Source organism: Hippoglossus hippoglossus, chromosome 20 (assembly GCF_009819705.1).
Source record: "Hippoglossus hippoglossus isolate fHipHip1 chromosome 20, fHipHip1.pri, whole genome shotgun sequence".
Taxonomy (NCBI): Eukaryota; Metazoa; Chordata; class Actinopteri; order Pleuronectiformes; family Pleuronectidae; genus Hippoglossus; species Hippoglossus hippoglossus.
In genome coordinates this window covers 19,628,334-19,648,333 of record NC_047170.1, presented here as the reverse complement: position 1 = coordinate 19,648,333, position 20,000 = coordinate 19,628,334, and the positions used below count along the sequence as shown (strand labels likewise).

Below are 20,000 nucleotides of genomic sequence, written 5' to 3'. Positions count from 1 at the left end.
TTCAACTAAAATCCGGACAAATGTCATTGAGTTGTCGTGATGGATCATATCTGTGTTTACAGGCTTTTGTCTGCAACCACAAAGATATTCATACAAACAGCTACACGTGGTCACATGTGTGGTACAGAGTGTGTACTTTATACACACCTTTCACTGTATAGACATGGGAAGGATGATGGCACCAGCAGGTGACAACAACGTGATATACAAGTGTCTTCCTCTTCCTGCTCCTTTTCCTATCACCAGACCAATTTGTATTGTTTTGTAAAATGTTTTTTACTAATACAGACGAATAAAACCTGTTTCGTTATTTAATGAGTTGTGTAACTTCATCATGTTAGTGTACTTGCTTTTAGTTACATGTTTTATCAACTGGGAAATACTCAGAGCAACAACAGCCACATCAGATCAGTCGCCCGTTTGCCAAATTAAATATGTTCAGCTGAATATATGAACCGTCAGTGAGAGCATGAAAACGTCACCGCCTCCGTTTAAACGCAGGATGTTTGAAATGTCCAGTTATTATGGGGGGGGGGGACAGTCGATGTGCTGCTCCTCCTCTCATTCATCCCTGGGATCACACAGGACGGAGCAGTGCTCTGCTCAAAGGGACAACCTGTTCAATTCCACGTGGTTTCTCAGTGTGATTACCATCTAATGTGTGTAATTGTTTTCCAGAATGTGTCCACCCTGACACCCCTGTCTCCAGAGATCATCAGCAGACAGGCCACCATCAATATCGGTAATGAAATCTGTCCCTGGCTTTGATTTGTATTTGAATCACGTTGCAATCACCAGCTCCCTTCATAAAGACTGTGTTTGGACTCCCCTCCGTCCAGGTACCATCGGTCATGTGGCCCATGGAAAGTCCACAGTGGTGAAGGCCATCTCTGGTGTTCACACTGTCAGGTTCAAGAATGAGCTGGAGAGGAACATCACCATCAAGTTAGGATACGCTAACGCTAAGGTAAGCAAGCAACTGGGCCTCTGCTGCATTGTCTCTGTTTAAATGCTAAAGACTCAACCCTCGTGAAGAGAAGCTGATAATCACTTTACTTTTTACTTGTCCTAGATCTATAAACTAGATGACCCCAGCTGCCCCAGGCCAGAGTGCTACAGGTCGTGCGGCAGCAGCACTCCAGATGAGTTTCCCACAGACCTCCCCAGCACCAAGGGCAACTTCAAACTGGTCAGGTAAGACTGGAGAGGGAGGATGGTCTCGTCCAAGAAGCTGTTGTTTCAGCTACGCCTCAATTTGTCATTTAAAAATCTGTAAAATATTGATCCATCGATGGGATTTTTTTCTTTTTTCTCCCAGACATGTGTCATTTGTGGACTGTCCTGGTCATGACATTTTGATGGCGACTATGTTGAACGGAGCAGCTGTCATGGATGCAGCCCTCCTGCTGATTGGTAAGCGTCTGATTAAACCTCCAAGATGACCAACTGTTGTGCTATTAACTCCCAGTTTTGTTGGAAGTCCTCTGAATGTTGCTCCTCTCACTTTCTGCCAGCGGGTAACGAGTCGTGTCCTCAGCCCCAGACGTCAGAGCACCTGGCAGCCATAGAGATCATGAAGCTGAAGCACATCCTCATCCTGCAGAACAAGATCGACCTGGTGAAGGAGAGTCAGGCCAAAGAGCAGTACGAGCAGATCCTCGCCTTCGTACAGGGTGAGTCCAAACAAGCCCACACTGGACATTATGGGAATGTTCTGGATCTTCTCCTGCAGCCTCCTAGTAAAATGTGTGTAACATGTCAGAGTGAGTCCATGTGAGGAGACAGCAGGACAATGTGTGGAAGCTTCCCAGTGAGCGAGTGGACGTGTTGATGAGGTTTCTAACACGTGACGGACGTGAAGCTGGAAGAACACAAACATCTCAGGATGAAGAAGAGGAGCCGTACACGTAGAAGACGAAGACGTCAACTTGGAAACACGAGGAGGTTCCAGATCTTCTGGTGATGAGGGCCGACGCCACAGCAGAGTTTATACGTCATGTCCGGCCCCCTGCTGCTCTACAGGCTCCGCCCCTCGCCTGGATGTTCCCCACATGTTCCTGTTTGAATGAGTCGGACCCGACAACCTGCTGCTGCTGCTTCTCATGTGAGAGACAAAGTCGACAAGTCACTGACACCTTATGTTATGTGTAACGTTGTCCTGCAGGCACCGTGGCAGAGGGAGCTCCCATCATTCCCATCTCGGCCCAGCTGAAGTACAACATCGAGGTGGTTTGTGAGTACATCGTCAAAAAGATCCCAGTGCCCATCAGAGACTTCACGTCCGAGCCCAGACTCATCGGTGAGAAACCCTCACACGTTCCGGTTTTGGATCATGTTTTAATCCCAGCCTTTTGGTGTCTGTTCAAACGGTCGTTTTCCATATTTCAGTCATCAGATCCTTTGATGTGAACAAACCCGGCTGTGAAGTTGATGACCTGAAAGGTGGCGTGGCAGGAGGAAGTATCCTCAAGGGCGTGCTCAAGGTGAGGATCTGGAAGGAAGAGAGGTTAAACTCACAAACATCAGTTCAGTAACAACCCGCAAATTAGACCGTTAACAAGAAGGAAACATGCAAGTTTATTTTATATTTTAAGAAGTGGATTTGTTAATTGATTTCTGTTATGAATTCCTACAGAGATGTTGTGTATGGTTGCCAGGTAACACCAGCCGATATGAGCCTTTCACAGACTTCTAGGTTTCAGCGTTTGTTTCTCGATGTGCGCCAATTTGAACGTCAGATTTTTTAAATCTCAATTCAAGTTCTACGTATTTTATTGTATCTGTGTTTTCTTTTTATTTACAGTTATTTCTAATAGAGTTCCGGTTAAACTTTAAAATATCAGGTCTTGAGATATTAGCAAATCTCGATGGTTCCTTGTACAGAATTCAGAGCCGATGTACTTCTGGACTTTAGTGTTTTGTCATCCACGGTTTGAGTCGTTCTTTCTCTAAACTGTGGTCCTGCTCTGTGCGACCTCCAGGTGGGGCAGGAGATCGAGGTGCGACCAGGTATCGTGTCCAAAGACCAGGAAGGAAAACTGATGTGCAAACCCATCTTCTCCAAGATCGTCTCTCTGTTCGCCGAGCACAATGACCTCCAGTACGCTGCACCCGGGGGCCTGATCGGTACGTCCACGCCGACCCGGTTCAGCCTCGGGTCGGTGAATGTATTGTTATAGTAACAGTGGGTCGGATCCTGCAGTCAGAGGACGTCCTGCACTTTTTCAAATCCAGCAAACTGTTAAAACTGCAACAGAATGGGAGGTCGTTTCCTGGGGATGCTGCTGTTAGAATCTTATCTTGAAGAGCCTCACGTGAAGTTGTATAATACGTGTCTATGTGCAGGTGTGGGCACAAAGATCGACCCGACGCTGTGCCGTGCCGATCGTATGGTGGGTCAGGTGCTCGGTGCCGTCGGAGCGCTGCCAGAGATCTTTACCGAGCTGGAGATCTCCTATTTCCTGCTCAGGAGGCTGCTGGGAGTCCGCACAGAGGGAGACAAGAAGGCTGCCAAGGTGAGACGTCAGGTGTCAGTAGTGATGTTTAAGGTCTGAAATAACGTCAGCGTTCAGACACTTAGAATGTTTTGGTTGTGTCGAGGTGCAAAGTGGAAATCAACCAGGAGCCAGTGATTTATTTTGTGATGACGTCCTCTCGTATCTTTGTGCCCCTGCAGGTCCAGAAGCTGTCTAAGAACGAAGTGCTGATGGTGAACATCGGCTCATTGTCGACAGGCGGCCGCGTCAGCGCGGTCAAGGCCGATCTGGCCAAGATCGTCCTCACCAACCCCGTCTGCACAGAAGTGGGAGAGAAGATCGCTCTGAGTCGACGAGTGGAGAAACACTGGCGGTAAGCATCAGGGCGCCTGTTACAACATGCAGAGAGAGACCAAAGCTGTCGCTCAGGAAAAGTAGCTTCGTTTTTCTCTAATGCCAAAACTAAACAAACCCAGAAACTTTACTACGTCTCCATTACGACAAATATTAATGGCTGCAGGGATGTTTTGTGAATCTAGTGTAAACCTTCTCCATCACACTCAGTGTTGTCTAACCAGACGTCTCCTCTTCTCTCCTGTCAGTCTGATTGGTTGGGGGCAGATCAGAAGGGGCGTGACCATCACACCCACAGTGGACGATGACTGAGGAGAACGAACCGGGACGTCGGCCTGACGCTCCCGTCAGCAGGACAACAACCATCTCCCTCTTCTTGGCTTTTCTTTTTGGTTTTAGTTTTTCCCCACACGGAGGAAGGGAACAGAGTAGGACATGTCGGTGGTTTAAAGACGCCTCCTCGCTCTGCTCTTCTTTCTCTGCAGACACGCGAGAGCCTCAGATTAGGTTCCTGCCGTCAGTGAGCTGTTGACTCTGCAGATGAAGGAGGACAGAGGAGGAGACGAGGCGCTTTAGACTGGTCACAATGCTCCAGAGGAGGTTCAGCTGCAGCCATGTTCAGAGTGAACCCGAGTTTATTCAGTGCAGAGATGTTCCTGTACTGTCCACAGATTCCACTCTAATAAAACACATTTGGAAGAAATGTCAGTATTTTTGGTTTCATTCATGTTACAAGACGTCCCTGCAGCGATCAGGGTCAGGAGGACTGTTATGTGTGATCAGGGCAAAAATCTCCTCAATTAATTATGTTTCACTGGAATTCTTTTTTGCATCTGAAAGATTTTTAGCAGCTTTTTGCCTTTAAATGGAAAAAATACTGTAAAAGAAGTCTGTTCCCTGAAAAGTCAGAAAATTGAATGGAAACTGAATGTTCTTCAAGATTTTAATGTGGAAAACAATTATTTAAGTAAATAGAAAATGTGTGATTGTTCAGTGACAGATTTATTTATTAGACACAAATCCAGTTTCATTAAGATCGATGTTTGACTGCACCCGTCCGTCCGGTCGTTCAGGTCGTGGACTGATTTAGTCTTTGAGAGACTGGTTGTGACCATTTGCTTTGTGATGACTTCATCTGTTTAAAAGAGCTAAACGTCCTTCAGAAGGTTTTCAGATCTCATTAATAAATACATCCTCCACTGACACTGGGACAGTCGGGTGTATTTAGTTCATTTGAAAACATTTTCACTTGCATTTTATTTTGAAAATGCATTTATTGATCGAATTGTAAAATATAATGGTGTCAAAGGAACATGTATTTGTTTTAACAGTAATAAAAACCAAGGAGGCTTTACACACACACACACAAAAACACACACACACACACACACACAATGAAGATGATTTACTGAAGGTGTTGACGCACTTCCGGGATGATCCACCTGACGAGCACGAGACGAGACGTCACCAGGTGACACGAGTCCAGATTTAACTACAGACGGTCTATATGTAGATGTGACTACAGACGGTCTATATGTAGATGTGACTACAGACGGTCTATATGTAGATGTGACTACAGACGGTAGATACCAGTTGAAGGACCGACAGAGGAGTTCTCCTCCGGACCTCCTCGCTCAGGTGTTTACCGCCTCATGGATTCTGCAGGTGAGACGAGCTCCGTGAATCAGAACCAACACAGCAGGTTTTTTCTCCAGTTCCGTTTTGGATCAAACAATAATCAATATTCACATCCTGACTTTGTGTTAACTTCTAAAAAGTCTATTCAATCGTTGAATCTGTTAAATCACTTTCATCTTCCTTGTAAATCAATTATTAGAATGAAACTTTAAACATTCATGTGTTACGTTAAACACTGAATGTTTGTTTCAGGACTTGAGACAAACAATATATATTTCAATTTATATAGAGGACAAAGAAACGACAAGTATGAATAAATGAGTAACATTAAATAAATAGCATAAATGTAGAAATATAGAAATGAAATCTAAAAATGCAATAATGAATAAATAAATAAATGTAGAAATGGTCTACTTAGACTTAAAACAATCCAATTTCTATAAACTTTAACACTTCATGTAAATGTATAAGTGCAAATTATTCCTAAGAGAAAACATTGATACACATAACTTTCTAATACATTTTTTTATTTTACATCTTTTTATATATGTAATAATTTAATTTGGCTTTATTGTGTTTCTTTAAATTGTCTTTATCCTGTTTTATCTTTCTTGTGTCACATTTAACCAAATTCCTTCTCTTTTACTTTTGTTTCTTTCTTTTCTGACCTGCAGTGAAATGACCTTCATGCTCATATCTCAGTGGTTTGCTGAGAATCTTTGTCTCCACCATTAAAGGAGAAGACACAAACAAGCACTGATTCCCACTGACAAGTCACTTATTGGACTTTGGACACATTTCATCTTCAGAATACTTTCATGTGCAAAAGCATAAAAGTCCTTTTAATTCTAAGGATAAATATGAATGAATGAATAAATAGCTTTTGTAACAAATTAACAGTGGAATCAAAGACATTTTAAGGTTAGAATGATGCTTTGGGTTTATAGTGAGTTCAGTTATTGGTAAAACCTCTTGACTTGTTCTCTGTGTCATCGGTCAGATGGTCAGCGTGGGCGTGACGCTCCGAGACGTTCCCCTCTCGACATCATCATGAGTCAGATACGCCGGAAACGCACGGCCTCAGACAGGAAGCCGCTGGGACGCTTCCTGTCCCGGACGGGGATTCCTGAGGACGGGGAGTCGGAGGGGAGGGAGGAGAGAGCACAGAGCTCAGGTGGGTTTCTTCACATGAGACCTTTTCCTAGTGGTGAGACTGTCACAGCACAGATTGGCTTGGAAATATCTTCTACTACGTCCAAACATTTGTTTCATATGAACCTGAACAAAAACTAGTTCCTTGAGTTGTGAGAAGAAAAGAGTAAAAGGAGGGAAATGCCCAGAAAGCCATCCAGCTAAAGCATAAAGGAAATGGACGTCTACCAAGATTTCTGTCTTTCCTAAAAATCTGTCACTTTCCTCCACAGCGGCTCAGAAAGAAGCAGAAATGCCCTACGATCAAAAAATAACTGTGTGTGTGTGTGTGTGTGTGTGTGTGTGTGTCTGTGTGTGTGTGTGTGTGTGTGTGTGTCTGTGTGTGTGTGTGTGTGTGTGTGTGTGTGTCTCTCAGGTGCAGCAGAGGACGAGCGAGACGTCAGCTGGGGTCGAGTGTGTGTTTTCCTGCAGAGGCTCGGGAAGAAAGCCGACAGCAGGAGCCTGAGTCTGGCTCACTGTGATGTGACCGCTACAGACCTGCTGGAGCTAGGTACACACACACACACACACACACACACACACACACACACACACACACACACACACACACACACACACACGTCGACTCGAGGCCTCAGTGTGCGTTTAGAGCTGCAACGTCCCAGGTTCACTGAGACCTGAGTTGCATGAATCACTGTGTTTCCTGAAAATGTTTTAAAAGCATTAAAGGCACTTGAACAACTTTATAACCGAGAGCGGAGCCGGAGTCGCAAAGTTTGTTTTACGAGACAAAAAGGTTCCAAAGAGGTAAGAAGAATGAAACGTGCTGCTCCAGGTTCTGTGCAGCTTCTGTGCACACTGTCATGTGATGGGTTTTTCACGTGTGTCCTCCTCAGCGACGTTGCTCCAGTTCCTGCCTCAGCTGGAGGAGATGGACGTTTCCTGGAACGAGCTGATTGGTGGATGTCTGCACGCGCTGACCTCTCACCTCCATCATGTGGGCGGGATCAGGACGCTGAGGCTCTGCAGCTGCAGGCTGAACGCTGATGATGTCACTGCACTGGGTGGGATTTCCAGTATTATCATTACTACATTAGAAAGAGACATTTTGACTTGAAGACATGTGAAGAGTTTCCTCTCAGGTTCTTCGGTGTCTGTCAGAATGATGTGAAACCCCGAGTGCAGCTTTAACTCAGGGTAAACCCGACGCTGTGGTTCTGCAGGTGAAGCTCTCGGCTGCGTCCCACACTTGGAGGTCCTGGATTTGTCCTGGAACGGAGGTGTCGGAGGCGGAGGGTTGCAAGGCCTCCTGGGTAAAGTTTACCCACCACTGAGGGAGATTCGCCTGGTTTCCTGTCAGCTCTCTGCAGCTGATGCTACTGCACTGGGTAAGAAACCAACCTGTTAACACATTTATAAGAACGGAAAGATGGACCGTTTCAAATAGACATTTCCCATACTGCCACGGAGGCACAGCCTTGATGGTCTCTGTGTGTTGTGGTTGTTTGTCCTCAGGGGGGGTACTGTCCTCTCTGCCCAGACTCTCGGTGCTGGACGTCTCCTGTAACCCTCATCTCTCGCAGGACGGCGGCGGCGGCTTCAGCGACCTGGCCGCCTCCCTCTCTCACGCCACCTCCCTCACCACACTTCGACTGCAGGCCTGCGGTCTGTCGACGGACGGCCTCGACGCTCTGGGTAGGAGATCTACTCTTGGGGTTTACTGTCAGCAGAGTGTATTTGAGGTGATAACAGGTCGCCCCCTCTGTCCTGCAGGTGGTTCGCTCCGCTACCTCCCCTCAGTGCGAGAGATGGACCTGTCCTGTAACAAGGGTCTCTCTGGAGGACTGGACCACCTCACCTTCCACCTGGCTCACCTCACACACCTGGAGAGCCTCGACCTTCACCTGTGCTGTCTCACACACACTGACCTGGAGGCCCTCAGTACGTTGGAGTGTGTGTGCACGTCTGTGTGTGTGTGCACGCAGCAGCAGTCATGTGACTCCTTGTTTTCAGTCCAGGTGCTCCCCTCTCTGACGGCGCTCACAGAGCTCAACGTGTCGTCCAATAAGGAGGCAGGGGCTTCGGTTCACGCGCTGGTCTCCGCCCTCCCTCTGGCACAGATGAAGCGTCTGCCGCTCAACAGCTGCAGCCTCAGTGAGGAGTCATTCACTGCTCTGGGTACAAATATACTACTGATACTAAGATTACTACCAGTACTCCTCCTAGTACTGCTGCTGTGGTGTAGCTGCTACTTCAGTCGGGCAGCTGTAGTTCTTCAACACTCACAACTCGGCTGCTCTGGCTCACGGTTCTTTTCTCACATCGTCGTGTCCCGTGTGATCTCATGAATTCTGTGTAATATCAATATTGGTTCAATAAGAGCTAATGTTGTAATTGTCTCATGACTGTGGCTCCAGGGTAAACGTGTGTAGTTCTTCTGACCTGGAGGAGTTGTGTGTGTGTGCCTCAGCTCTGGCTGTGCCCTTCCTCCGCACTGTGGATGTTTCCTGGTGCAAAGTGGTCGGCGGCCGCGTGGCTCTGCTTCTTGACGCTCTGCAGCCGTCGGTCGTCCTGGAGCTTCGTCTCAGCAGCTGTGACCTCTCCACCGACGACCTGCGTCACTTAGGTAACAGTCCAACAATCACTGTTGTATTTGTAACTGCAAAGAGTAAAAACGTCTTGTTATCAGGGAGATAATGAAGATAAATGTCATGCGAGTGATGACTTCTCAGTAACGCCCCGTGTGTCTGGCGCAGCTGTGGTCTGCAGACGTGGTTGTATGTCGTCTCTACTGGTGCTGGATCTCTCCTACAACGGTTCGGTGGGCGACGACGGCTGGTCCGCCCTGTTTGAAGCCGGAGGCCTGGGCTCGCTGGAGGATGTCGACCTTAGCCTACGACCTTCGACCTCGGCCTCCTGCTCGGCCTGGCTGCCGGCGCTGCACCGCGCTCTGCCTCGACTGCCGGCGCTGACCCGGCTGGCCATGCAGCGATGGACGATGGGCTCCCGGGAGCGACAGCAGCTGTGCCACAGCGCGAGGAAACGGAATGTCCTGCTGGAGCGGGATCCGGACTTTAAAGACGCAGCTTCATCATGTCAGACGGCCAATCAGGAGAGTCCAGAGGAGTAGGGACCTTGTAGAGAATGCAGCTGATCTGACGTCATATGTCACTGAGGAAATTCATCTCATTTATCACACCTGGAAGATTTCAACAGAGCATTAAAGTAAATATCGTAAACTTTGTGATCCCAACAGATTATTCTTACTACACAGAGAAATGTGGATCTGATGCATGTGTCTTCTCAGGTCTGGAAAATATCACAAATCATTTTCAGGCGTTTTTCGTTTAGAAACTTTTTAGAAACTTTCTTGGCAAAGTTAGAATCCACAACTACGGCTGAACTGACAGATACTTTGACTACAAATCAAAGTATTGGACAAATGTTTTCATTGACAAGAAGTCGTCCTTAAAGTACTGAGTAAAAGTATTTAGTTTTATGACAGCTGCAGAATAACAACGTGTGGAGAACATTTCATCGGTTCATCCGGTTCTTCCTGGTGGACTGCTCACGTCCTCATCGAGCTCACGTCCTCATCGAGCACACGTCCTCATCGAGCTCACGTCCTCATCGAGCACACGTCCTCATCGAGCTCACGTCCTCATCGAGCTCACGTCCTCATCGAGCACACGTCCTCATCGAGCTCACGTCCTCATCGAGCACACGTCCTCATCGAGCTCACGTCCTCATCGAGCTCACGTCCTCATCGAGCTCACGTCCTCATCGAGCTCACGTCCTCATCGAGCACACGTCCTCATCGAGCTCACGTCCTCATCGAGCACACGTCCTCATCGAGCTCACGTCCTCATCGAGCTCACGTCCTCATCGAGCTCACGTCCTCATCGAGCACACGTCCTCATCGAGCTCACGTCCTCATCGAGCTCACGTCCTCATCGAGCACACGTCCTCATCGAGCACACGTCCTCTGCGTCCTTCTACGAGCTTAAATCTGTTTTTAAGTGTAATTGGTTTGAAATCATTCATTTGAACAACACATATGATTTTAGGTCAGGATCATGTTTGATTGACAGTCGGTGCTGAAGTTCATAGATGCACTTATGGAAACTTGAACTGTTTCACTTTTAGCACAATGTACTTTTACCAGTTTAATCTGTGCATTAAAGATTAAATTGTAAACATGAAGCTGGATCTCAGGGTGAAGATTTTCATCTTTGATAAAGATTTCAGTTTATTGTTCAGAAGATTATCCAACTAATCTATATTTCTGCAAATGTTTAGAAATGAACCCGAATCTTTGATTTTGATATTTGACAGTGAAAGTGTGATAACACGTTCTGAAGATGAGAATTATAACATTAACTTTAAATTATAAACATCATTCTGGGTACTTTCCACATCCATGAATGCAGAATGAAAACACCTACAGGATTTTATATGAATTTAAATAATATATCAAAACTTGACAAATCTGTCCAAATGAACTTTTCAATGATTTACAAACTTTTCTCATTTCTCTTCTCCTTTATGTTAAATATATATTTTTGACATAATGTATGAACTGTTTATTTAACTGTTTGTCTTAACTTTTAATTTCTGGTTATTTCAGTTCGTGGTTATCGACTCACTGTGACTCCGTCGTTTTCTCTAAAACTTCGACAACGTGCGTTTTCATTTTTTATCAGATTTTCACCTGAAATATCGTATTTGTAAGTTAATGTTCAGTTACATTTAAACCATCATATCAAGCACCTTAGCAGCATCAGTTGGTTTTTACTTTTATACTGAAATCAAAGTTAGTAAAAGCATTTTGTTTCCATGAAGATGAGAATTTGAATGAACAGACAGGATTCAGAAAACCCACAGTAATAATAATAATAATAATAATGTATATAAGCATAGTTTAGTAAAACAGAAATAAATTCAATAATTAACAAGCCTCATTTTTTGTCACATCCACTGAGACAAAACACTTTGTGTTCCATTTTATTTTCCTGTCTTGTTGTACAGCTTTAATACAGTAGTGAAGGTGTGATTTTCTGTACAAGTGATGCAGACGTTTGATCCAAAAATAAAATGAAATAAAACCATTAAACAAGCAAACAGCTAAGTTCAAGTTGACAGAAAAACTGTGTGACGCATTTGTTAAACTTGAAGCACAAACATTTCTGCTAAAACCTGAAACAGTTGCTTTAAAAAGCAAACACTAACTTAAGTAAAGGACACTGAAGCAAAAACGCTGGTTTGCATTAACAGAGCAGTGTTCACATGTCAGACACTCAGGTGACGTGTGGTCAGTAAAGGAATTACTAGGCTCCTGCTAACTACAGACATATCTATGAAAACAATGTCAAACTTGTTTTGTCTGTTCCATTACACATCAACATTTAGATCTGATTAATATTTTCTGTTAGTAGTTCATCTGGAACTGAGCTGTAAAATGAAAGTAACTCCAGCCACACATCTGTCCAGGAAGACGTTGAATCTGCAGGTTTCTCTGGAGGAAACCGTCGAGCAGATATTGGATCCTTGCAGGGACGTCACTCCGATGTCACACGACACGGCTCTAACGAGGAGGGATTTAGAGTTTGAAGAACATTTCCGCCTCTTAGCAGATTGTATTGATTAAACTCAGGAACCTTAAACTCTTCTTCTCAACCACTGTGAGAGATGCACAGATTAGATTCTGAAATGATCCCGACCCCTGAACTCTGGGTGATCTTTCACACATTTCTAAAATCTGTAAACCTCTTTAAATAAAACGAGATGACCAGAAGACCTGCAGACACAGACTGAACTCTGGATAATCTCCTGAAATTATCTAGAGGGGCTGTATGTGAGAAAACAAATGTCCGAGTCATGTACGTCTGGAAACATAACCAAGTTGAAATGAGTATGAACAAAATAGGACAATCGATTAATTGTTTAGGGGGAGATTTGAGGAGGTCACCTACGTTCTAAGAGAAACTGGGATTTAATGGAAAGAAAATAACCTGCAGATTACTTGAGATGTTCCAATCTGTGAAAACACCGGCAGCACCAGGATCTAAACGTGGAGTTCCGGTCGCTTTCTTTTGGATTTCCTGTTTTAATTGACAATGTGACTTTTCCTCCTCGTGGAAATGTTGTTTGAGTTAGTGACAGACTCAAGAGAACAGCTTTCCTCTTCTTCACAGCTCAGGTCTTACATGCGTAGCTTATGCCAACGTTTTTAAAAGTAATACAAATAAATAAAACTGAGATGTGAAGTTGCCGTTTGAATAGAAGCCGTCAGACGATCAGACGACGGTTTATCCAGATTAATTAAACCACTTCATTATAAATCGGCTTTAATCCGTCCCTGAACAAGGAGCCTCCGCACACACCTGCAGCTCAGCACAGAAAGTTGAACGTAGACCAGGATTTCTACGAAGTTTGTTTATAACAGATTGAATTTTTACCTCCTGATCGTCTGACTGCTCGTTTTCTACCATGTTCCGCAGTCCCAGTTTTCTTTCAAGGTAAATTTGTTTGTTTCCTGACAGAGACGAGACGATGAACAAAACTATAAAAATAAGACCCGAGTTGTAAAACCCCACTTTTCTCCTTCACTACCATATGACCCAATGCCCGTGAAAGCCTGTTTTAGGGGATACAACACTGAACTCGAGCCTGGACTGCGACGCAGACGATTGTGGCTTGCGTGTTAAAAAGAGAAACGTTCCACCACAGTGAGCTCCGACTCGGCCTCACTGCTGGGGAGGGTTGTTTTCGGTGTCCACCGTCCTGATGATGACGATCTGCTCCAGACTCTGGGCAGGGGAGGGTGGTGGCCGCAGCTGCTCCACCAGAGCGTGGAGGGTGTCCGAGTTGATGGTCTGCTCCTGGTCAGCATCGAAGGTCACCTGGTCAGCGGCGGCCACAGGGGGGTCAGCGGGCTCCGACTTTAAGCTCTGGATGATGGCGGCTGCGACGTCGACCGACTCAGTGTTGGTGGTGACCTCTGTGGATGAAGACGGGGCTTTGGGGCTGGGGGTGGCTGGCTCAGGGTTGGGCGGCTCTCCTTCGGATATGGACACCAAACCTTTGTTTTCCTGGGAAAGTTTGTTCTGGACGAAGGCCATAGGATGACTGGAGGCCAGGAGGACGACTGCTCAAACACACACACGTGAACACTAAGTGAGAAGCGGAACCTGACACAATCTTTTCTTTCTGTAACTAATGACATGAAAACAGTAAGACACAGAATGTTTAAGATCAGTTTAAGATCACGGCACAGCACGAGGATTTGCCTGCTTTGTGTCTCGTCCGTTTGAAATGAGTTAAACACTAAATCATCTTCATGGTGGGTCACAAACACACGAAGCCTAGTCGCTGCTCACCAGCTCTGGCTCTCTCCTTGTGTTGCCGCACTTCGTCAGCGTGAGCCTTCTCCTGGTGTTTGATCATGTTCTTCACACTGGCAAATCGGTTTCCACACAGAAGACACTGCACGCCGCTGCTCCCCTCTGGAAAACACACACACAGCCACATTAAATCACACTTTCATCCTCCACTGTGTTGGCCGTCAGCCGACAAAGAAAACTACAAAGTGTTAGTTCTGGACGAGGTTCTGGAAACTCACCCGGGTGATGTCGTCGAATATGTTTCTTTAAGTCAGAAGACGTCGCAAAACGCGCGTCACACTTTGGCGTCGGACACTTGTACGGAGTCTCACCTGAAACGGAAACACATCCGCACACGTTACAGACAATGTTCAGGAGAAGCACGACAGGTGCTGGGAAGGAAACTGAAACAGCTGTGCAGTGAAACCCATCTCAGCTGCAGCCCGTCGTTCACTCGCCTCCGGGTTAATAAACGCAGTGAAGCCGTCTCACCTGTGTGTTTTCTAGCGTGTGAGATGAGAGAAGAGGAAACGGAGAACGACATGCCACAGCGATCACACTGGTACGGTTTCTCGCCGGTGTGTCGTCGTTTGTGATACGTCAGGGTGCTGGACTGAGCGAAGGCCTGGCCACAGATGTCGCACACGTATGGTTTCTCCCCGCTGTGCAGTCTGTGGGAGACACACAAACACAAAATCACTGTTTCAATTGATCATCTAACTCACTCATCAAGTAGAAAACAAACTAATATCAACCAGGTACAGATTCTCCAAATATGAGGGTTTACTGCTTTTTTCTCTAGAACATCACAAAACTGAATTTGTTGTGTTTTGACCGATGGGCTGAACAAAAGCAGACATTTTAAATTGTCTCCACGGTGGCAGAGAACTGGCCTTTCCTGTGATTGTATGGACTAAAGAACAAAGAATGCTCAGCGTCTCAAATGAAAAACCTCAGAATCAGGGAACGCTGCGTCTGCAAACTTCGATCACGCTCCAGAATCAACAGTCTGGGTGTAAACGTTCAGCGAAGGCAGCTCTGGTACCTGATGTGTATTTTGTAGTTGGACGAGGTAGCAAACTTGAAACCGCAGCGCTCGCAGGTGAAAGGCTTCTCCTCTCCGTGGTGCATCCGACGATGTGCCACCAGCTGGCACTTCTGAGCAAAGCACTTGTCGCAGTCGGAGCAACTGAACGGCTTCTCTCCTGCAACGAGCACCAGAAAGAGAGGGAGGAGGAATTTAGTCACAAGAAAAACCACCGCCGCTCGTCCCGTCGGTTTATCGGCGCCGCGTCGGCACTAAAGCGTTTTGAGTCGTCCACACAAACTGCGTTTTGTGTTTGGGAAACAATGATGTCACAGTTTAGTTTCATGCAGGCCCACTGTTGCTTTGTGTATTGAGCATGCAGCAGAAACAATGGCAGCTATTTACTGGTTTCTCTACGTTCGGGCAGCACAGTTAACCTCTAACTAACTTCTGTGGTATGTGACAGATCGCTGATGTGGACTTTATTGCCACCTACTGGCCCGGCATGCTTGTTTGAGCGTTTGTAGAGATAGTTTGTAAAACAAAAGGTTTGTGCGGACGGGGATTCATCTAAAAAATATCTGTAGCAGTGTAGACGAGGCAAGTGTCGATATTCATTTAATTGCAGATTTCTTCAGTTTCCAGAATCCAGTGACTTGAAATGTTAAACAAATCAGTTTCCAAAAGTCGTCACATGAGGGGAAGACACCAGAGGATTATTTGACAAATCTTTCCATGTTTATGACTGAGATGATTAATATAATAATTATTAAAATAGTTACTGATCATTTAAAGGAAAAATCCTTTGAGCTCTGACGGACAGTTTTCTCGACGATAATTATTTCCTGACTTAATAAGTGGGATATTATCATTTGTAGGTCGCTCACCTGTGTGTATGCGCAGGTGGGTTTTCAGCTGTGTGGCTTGTCTGAACTTTTTCGAGCAGAAGATGCAGACGAACGGCTTCAGGCCCTTGTGGATCTTCTCGTGTCGGTGCAGGCTGCTCGCGTCTTTAAACAGTTTGTTGCACTCGGTGCACGACAGCATCATCTCGTCCGTTTCTGACGGATCCTGTTCCCCGATCTCACCCTCCTCATCACCAAAATCATCAATGTCATCATCAGCTCCCAGCGAGCCACTCTCCTCTTCTTCATCCTCTTCATCCTCCTCCTCCTCTTCCTCCCCCTCCTCCTCCTCCTCAGCCCTCCTCCTGCCGCGGCCTCTGCCCCTCCCTCTGCCCCTCCCCCTCCCGCGGCCTCGTCCTCTCCGTCCCTCGCCGCTGCTCAGTCGAGGCTTCTTGGCCGGAGACTCTTCCTCCTGCGAGGGGCTCCAGTCCGCAGAGGTGTCTCCAAAGTCCTTCACACTCGTGTCAGAATCTTCTAAAAACGGATCTTCTCTTAAAGAAACTCCTCTTCCTCTCCCCCTGCCGCGTCCCCTGCCCCTTCCTCTCCCCCTCCCCCTGCCTCTCCCTCTGTAGCTCTGGGTTTTGGGGGTGCCATCAGCCGAGCTGCTTGCCTCCGTCTGCTCCCCACTTAAACGCTTAGGGCGTCCTCTTTTCCGGCCCTGTCCACGTCCCGCGGCCTTGGGCGTCGTGGGAGTGTACTCTTCATCACTTTTGTTTCTCTCTTCCTCGTCCAAATCTTTTGCCTCTTCATCCGGCTCTTTGCCATTCTTCCCCGCCTCATTCCACCCCCCTGTAGCGGAGACGATTGACAGGGGAACTGGGGAGCTGGGGCTTCCAGGAGAACCTGGACTGGGAGGAGAGAGACCAGTTTCTTTATCTGCCTCTGATTGGGACGTTTCGCCCAGCTCGGACCAGTGGGGGGTTTCCTCCAGATACTTTGTGGCCTCGGGCATTCCCAGGAACACAGCAGCTTGTCGTACAGCTGCTTGTCTGGTGCTGAAACCACGGAGAAACACTTTGTTCAGTACATGAGCTGAAAGAATATCAAGTTTCATCTGAATTCTCGTTAAAAAAGACACCGCAGCTCAGAGTAAAATGAGCTCTACCTGCTGAGGTTCATCTGTCCAGTGTAGATATACTCCAACAGCTTCTCCAGAGCGTAGCGGCTGACCTTGTCAGGGTCCAAGGTCGTGACATCTTGACCTTTCGCAGCCTGGGAGGAGAAGTACTTGCTGAACGCAGCCAGGATGTTGCGGTGGGCTCTGAACTCCACATCTCTCACCATTATGGTTATGTCGCACAAAAAGTCCATCTCCCGCTGCTGATGTAGACGCTGCAAGAGCATCTTCCCATGATTGGTGACATGAGTCATCGCTGCTGCTGCTGGATAACAACAGAGAAAGTCAACGTTCACGTCAGCCAGAGGTTTATAAACAGGTACTTTGTGTGTGTCCTCTGTGTGTCCTCAGGGAGAGACACAGACCTGCAGCTTCTACACATTTCAAATACAAAACACTGCATTGTTTCAACAGGAAAACACCTTGTTATAAATGCCCCACAGTTCAATGTTACGTTTTGTTTTATTTAACGAGGACAAAAAGTTAATCGAGACAATTGAGAAACTCAAACGAGCCACTTTTTGAATTTATGCCTGAAAAATGATGAGAATGATTCATGACTGTGCAGCTCTGGAGACAGACACGTGTTCAGGCTGTGCAGGTGGTCAGAGCTGAGGTCACTGGAGGGACTGGGTTCTACATGTTAAACAACACTACGACAGTTTGTTGACATCTCCCACTTGGTGTTACACACACATAACACAGCTGTGTGATGAAGACCGGATAGTTTGATGGAATCTGAATGAAACATAAAGCTGGGATTGTGAAAACTTAGAAAGATTGAGATGAACTTACTCCCAGTAGAGTAAGTGATCCTGAGAATGTGTGCCACAGCTTCCTGCTCATGTGTTTCTGTTGGGAATCGAACACAGACAGGGGGGGGGGGGTGGGTGAGAACAGGGACACAGCCACAGTCTGATTGAAGATTCACCATGAAACAAACATCGGTGACAAACACGAACCACACGGTCCCGACGAGGATTCACACGAGCGGCGGTTTTGGAAAATAAGAGCTCCCGCCCGCTTCCTGAACAGGCCCCGCCGAGCGGCTAATGCTAACAGCGGCGGCTCGCCCGGGTCCCGGGGGCGGCTGCTGGAGGCGGGGGGCTCCCGGCAGGTTCCCGGGCACTACGTGGAGCCCTGGGGCCGCATGGGGAGCAGGCACAGCCCCGCGGAGTCTACCGGGAGCAGCCGGTCGGTGCGGCGGAAGCTAACCGTGTCCGCGGTGGTGAAAAGCGCGGAAAACCGTGTGCTCTTATTTCGAAGGTTCGACGCTTTGTGCCGGCGGGGTCGAGCCAAGTTGGCACAAAATGGTGGAAACGTTTATTTCACACGCGAGCAGCGCAAACGCGTCACTTTCCGCCTGGAAGCGTGAAAATAAATTCACCGGTTTGATTCCGAGCGACGTAAATAAAAGAAGAAAAGTACCTGCGGACATCCGCTGCTGCCATTAGCCGTGACGTCACGGCTCTCGCGAGAGTTCGTGCGAAGAGGAGTTCAAGATGAACACCGCCCCGCCGGGACGGAGCACCGCAGCTCCGGGGGATAACCATCACTGGTTTGGGTCGTGTACGGTTAGAAAACACGCGCAGACACGCGCAAATTAAGAAAACAACTTCATCGGTTTGACGACTCAGGCGCTGCTAAAAGTCACAACTCGTGTAAACACAGAAACGCGCTGCAAAGAGCTAAAGCTGCAACAAAACTGTTTCCAGGGACCCAGAAAAGTGAGGAACCTGCTGCAGGTCAACGCTTGGTGGAGATATTAAAGTCTGCTGCTCGTCAGCGGGGATGGAACTGTTTATGAACATACGTTAGAGATACTTGATCGTATTTGTTTGCTGCTCCTCTTTTCTAAATAAAGTTGTGGTAATTGACGGTGCCACCGGGGTCTCCCCACGGCCGCCAGAGGCCAACCATTCGCTTTCAGCTTTTCATTTTCAAACATAAATTCAAGACTCAACATGAAGTGGCCGGCAGCTCAGCCCTTTGATCTTTGTGCATTTTGTTCTCTCTTCTTCTTTCTCCATATGTCTTAATGAATCATTGCAATGCACGTGTCGTTTGGTGTCTTTGACCGTTACAGAATGATGAGGACAAACCTGAATCTATTCATCAGAGTCATGACAAAATAGAAAATTCATAAATAAAAATACTTTCCTGCCTAAATGGGTGAAATTTAATCAGCTTAAAAAGGCTGCAATTCATTTGATGTTTTACTTTTCTTTATCTTATTTTGTTCATGCAGCCTTTCTCCCTGTTTATCTGCATTACTGATATTCTTAATATCCGTATGAACCTCATATTATATCCTCTTGTTCACTTGAGCCTTCTCAGAAAATACAGAAAATCTGCTGAAGGAATAAGAAACAATATACATCTTGCTATTCATTGATTTGTTAACATGACGAAAACGTCATTGTTACTGGACGATGCTGCAGCGTTGTGTTGACGCAGCAGCAACACAACAGTCCTCCCTCTGCTGCTCTTCTCTCAGCAGGAATCTCTGGCTGCTCAGGAATGTTCACACACACACACACAGACACACACACACACACACACACACACCTGTATCTGCGACCTGTGGGTCGTTTCCTTGCAGGTTGTGGGAGCAAAACTGTCTAACATCAGTGAAATGTGACACTAAAAACAAAGATTTGTATTATTACATTTTTCTGGCTACATTTCATGACCAGAATAGACAGGTTCAGCGGCAGCGACAGAGCGTCGGCATCATGTTATCAGTAAGAACAGCTGCCTCGTTCTACTCTCAGAGAAAAATAGAAAATGCAAATACTGAGCTGAGTGGATGCCGCTCGTATCAAAACCAGATCAGAGCGACAGAAACGTGAGCAGCTGGTTCAGTGACCGTGAAGCTGCAGCTCAGTGTTCACACATCACAGGTCCGTTAGGACTCGGTTATTATCTGAGCAGGGACATGCTCCTGTG

The 20,000-nt window shown here is 46.6% G+C and overlaps 3 protein-coding genes and 1 long non-coding RNA gene across 10 annotated transcripts in view; 2 read left to right on the top strand and 2 right to left on the bottom strand.

Annotated features, from left to right (window-relative positions):
* LOC117753569 (eukaryotic translation initiation factor 2 subunit 3) overlaps positions 1 to 4,149 on the top strand; it is a 4,930-nt gene extending 781 nt beyond the window's left edge. The window contains exons 3-13 of the mRNA XM_034571740.1: positions 679 to 742; positions 840 to 967; positions 1,073 to 1,194; positions 1,319 to 1,413; positions 1,515 to 1,673; positions 2,165 to 2,299; positions 2,389 to 2,483; positions 2,982 to 3,126; positions 3,346 to 3,515; positions 3,677 to 3,849; positions 4,079 to 4,149. Coding sequence (XP_034427631.1) covers positions 679 to 742; positions 840 to 967; positions 1,073 to 1,194; positions 1,319 to 1,413; positions 1,515 to 1,673; positions 2,165 to 2,299; positions 2,389 to 2,483; positions 2,982 to 3,126; positions 3,346 to 3,515; positions 3,677 to 3,849; positions 4,079 to 4,142 — 1,350 coding nt within the window. The 3' untranslated portion in view covers positions 4,143 to 4,149. The remainder of the gene's footprint in view (positions 1 to 678; positions 743 to 839; positions 968 to 1,072; positions 1,195 to 1,318; positions 1,414 to 1,514; positions 1,674 to 2,164; positions 2,300 to 2,388; positions 2,484 to 2,981; positions 3,127 to 3,345; positions 3,516 to 3,676; positions 3,850 to 4,078) is intronic.
* LOC117753591 overlaps positions 1 to 8,561 on the bottom strand; it is a 29,050-nt gene extending 20,489 nt beyond the window's left edge. Inside the window, exons 1-2 of the long non-coding RNA XR_004612264.1 lie at positions 8,549 to 8,561; positions 148 to 153 (exon numbers count right to left, since the gene is read on the bottom strand). This is a non-coding gene — a long non-coding RNA (uncharacterized LOC117753591). The remainder of the gene's footprint in view (positions 1 to 147; positions 154 to 8,548) is intronic.
* On the top strand, positions 5,439 to 10,148 carry lrrc31 (leucine rich repeat containing 31). Of its 2 annotated transcripts, none has more exons than XM_034571729.1 (10): positions 5,439 to 5,495; positions 6,469 to 6,642; positions 7,042 to 7,170; positions 7,517 to 7,684; positions 7,844 to 8,008; positions 8,136 to 8,315; positions 8,394 to 8,561; positions 8,634 to 8,798; positions 9,091 to 9,246; positions 9,377 to 10,148. In XM_034571729.1, exons 1-10 carry the CDS (start codon positions 5,483 to 5,485, stop codon positions 9,748 to 9,750), a joined length of 1,692 nt encoding a protein of 563 aa, XP_034427620.1. In that variant the 5' UTR covers positions 5,439 to 5,482; the 3' UTR covers positions 9,751 to 10,148. The 2 variants fall into 2 exon arrangements, with proteins under 2 accessions (XP_034427620.1, XP_034427619.1); XM_034571728.1 differs by having other exon boundaries at positions 7,036 to 7,170.
* A 1,430-nt stretch (positions 10,149 to 11,578) lies between these two features.
* Positions 11,579 to 18,559, bottom strand: LOC117753553 (myoneurin-like). Of its 6 annotated transcripts, none has more exons than XM_034571695.1 (9): positions 18,480 to 18,559; positions 17,847 to 17,903; positions 17,040 to 17,313; positions 15,917 to 16,929; positions 15,048 to 15,207; positions 14,495 to 14,673; positions 14,242 to 14,334; positions 14,000 to 14,125; positions 11,579 to 13,767 (listed from the first exon to the last, which is right to left on the bottom strand). In XM_034571695.1, the coding sequence occupies exons 1-9, from the start codon at positions 18,487 to 18,489 to the stop codon at positions 13,367 to 13,369; spliced, it is 2,313 nt and encodes a 770-aa protein (XP_034427586.1). In that variant the 5' UTR covers positions 18,490 to 18,559; the 3' UTR covers positions 11,579 to 13,366. The 6 variants fall into 6 exon arrangements, with proteins under 6 accessions (XP_034427586.1, XP_034427587.1, XP_034427591.1 ...); XM_034571696.1 differs by having other exon boundaries at positions 17,040 to 17,310; positions 18,480 to 18,504; XM_034571700.1 differs by lacking the exon at positions 18,480 to 18,559 and adding an exon at positions 18,014 to 18,459.
* Positions 18,560 to 20,000: the final 1,441 nt, after the last annotated feature.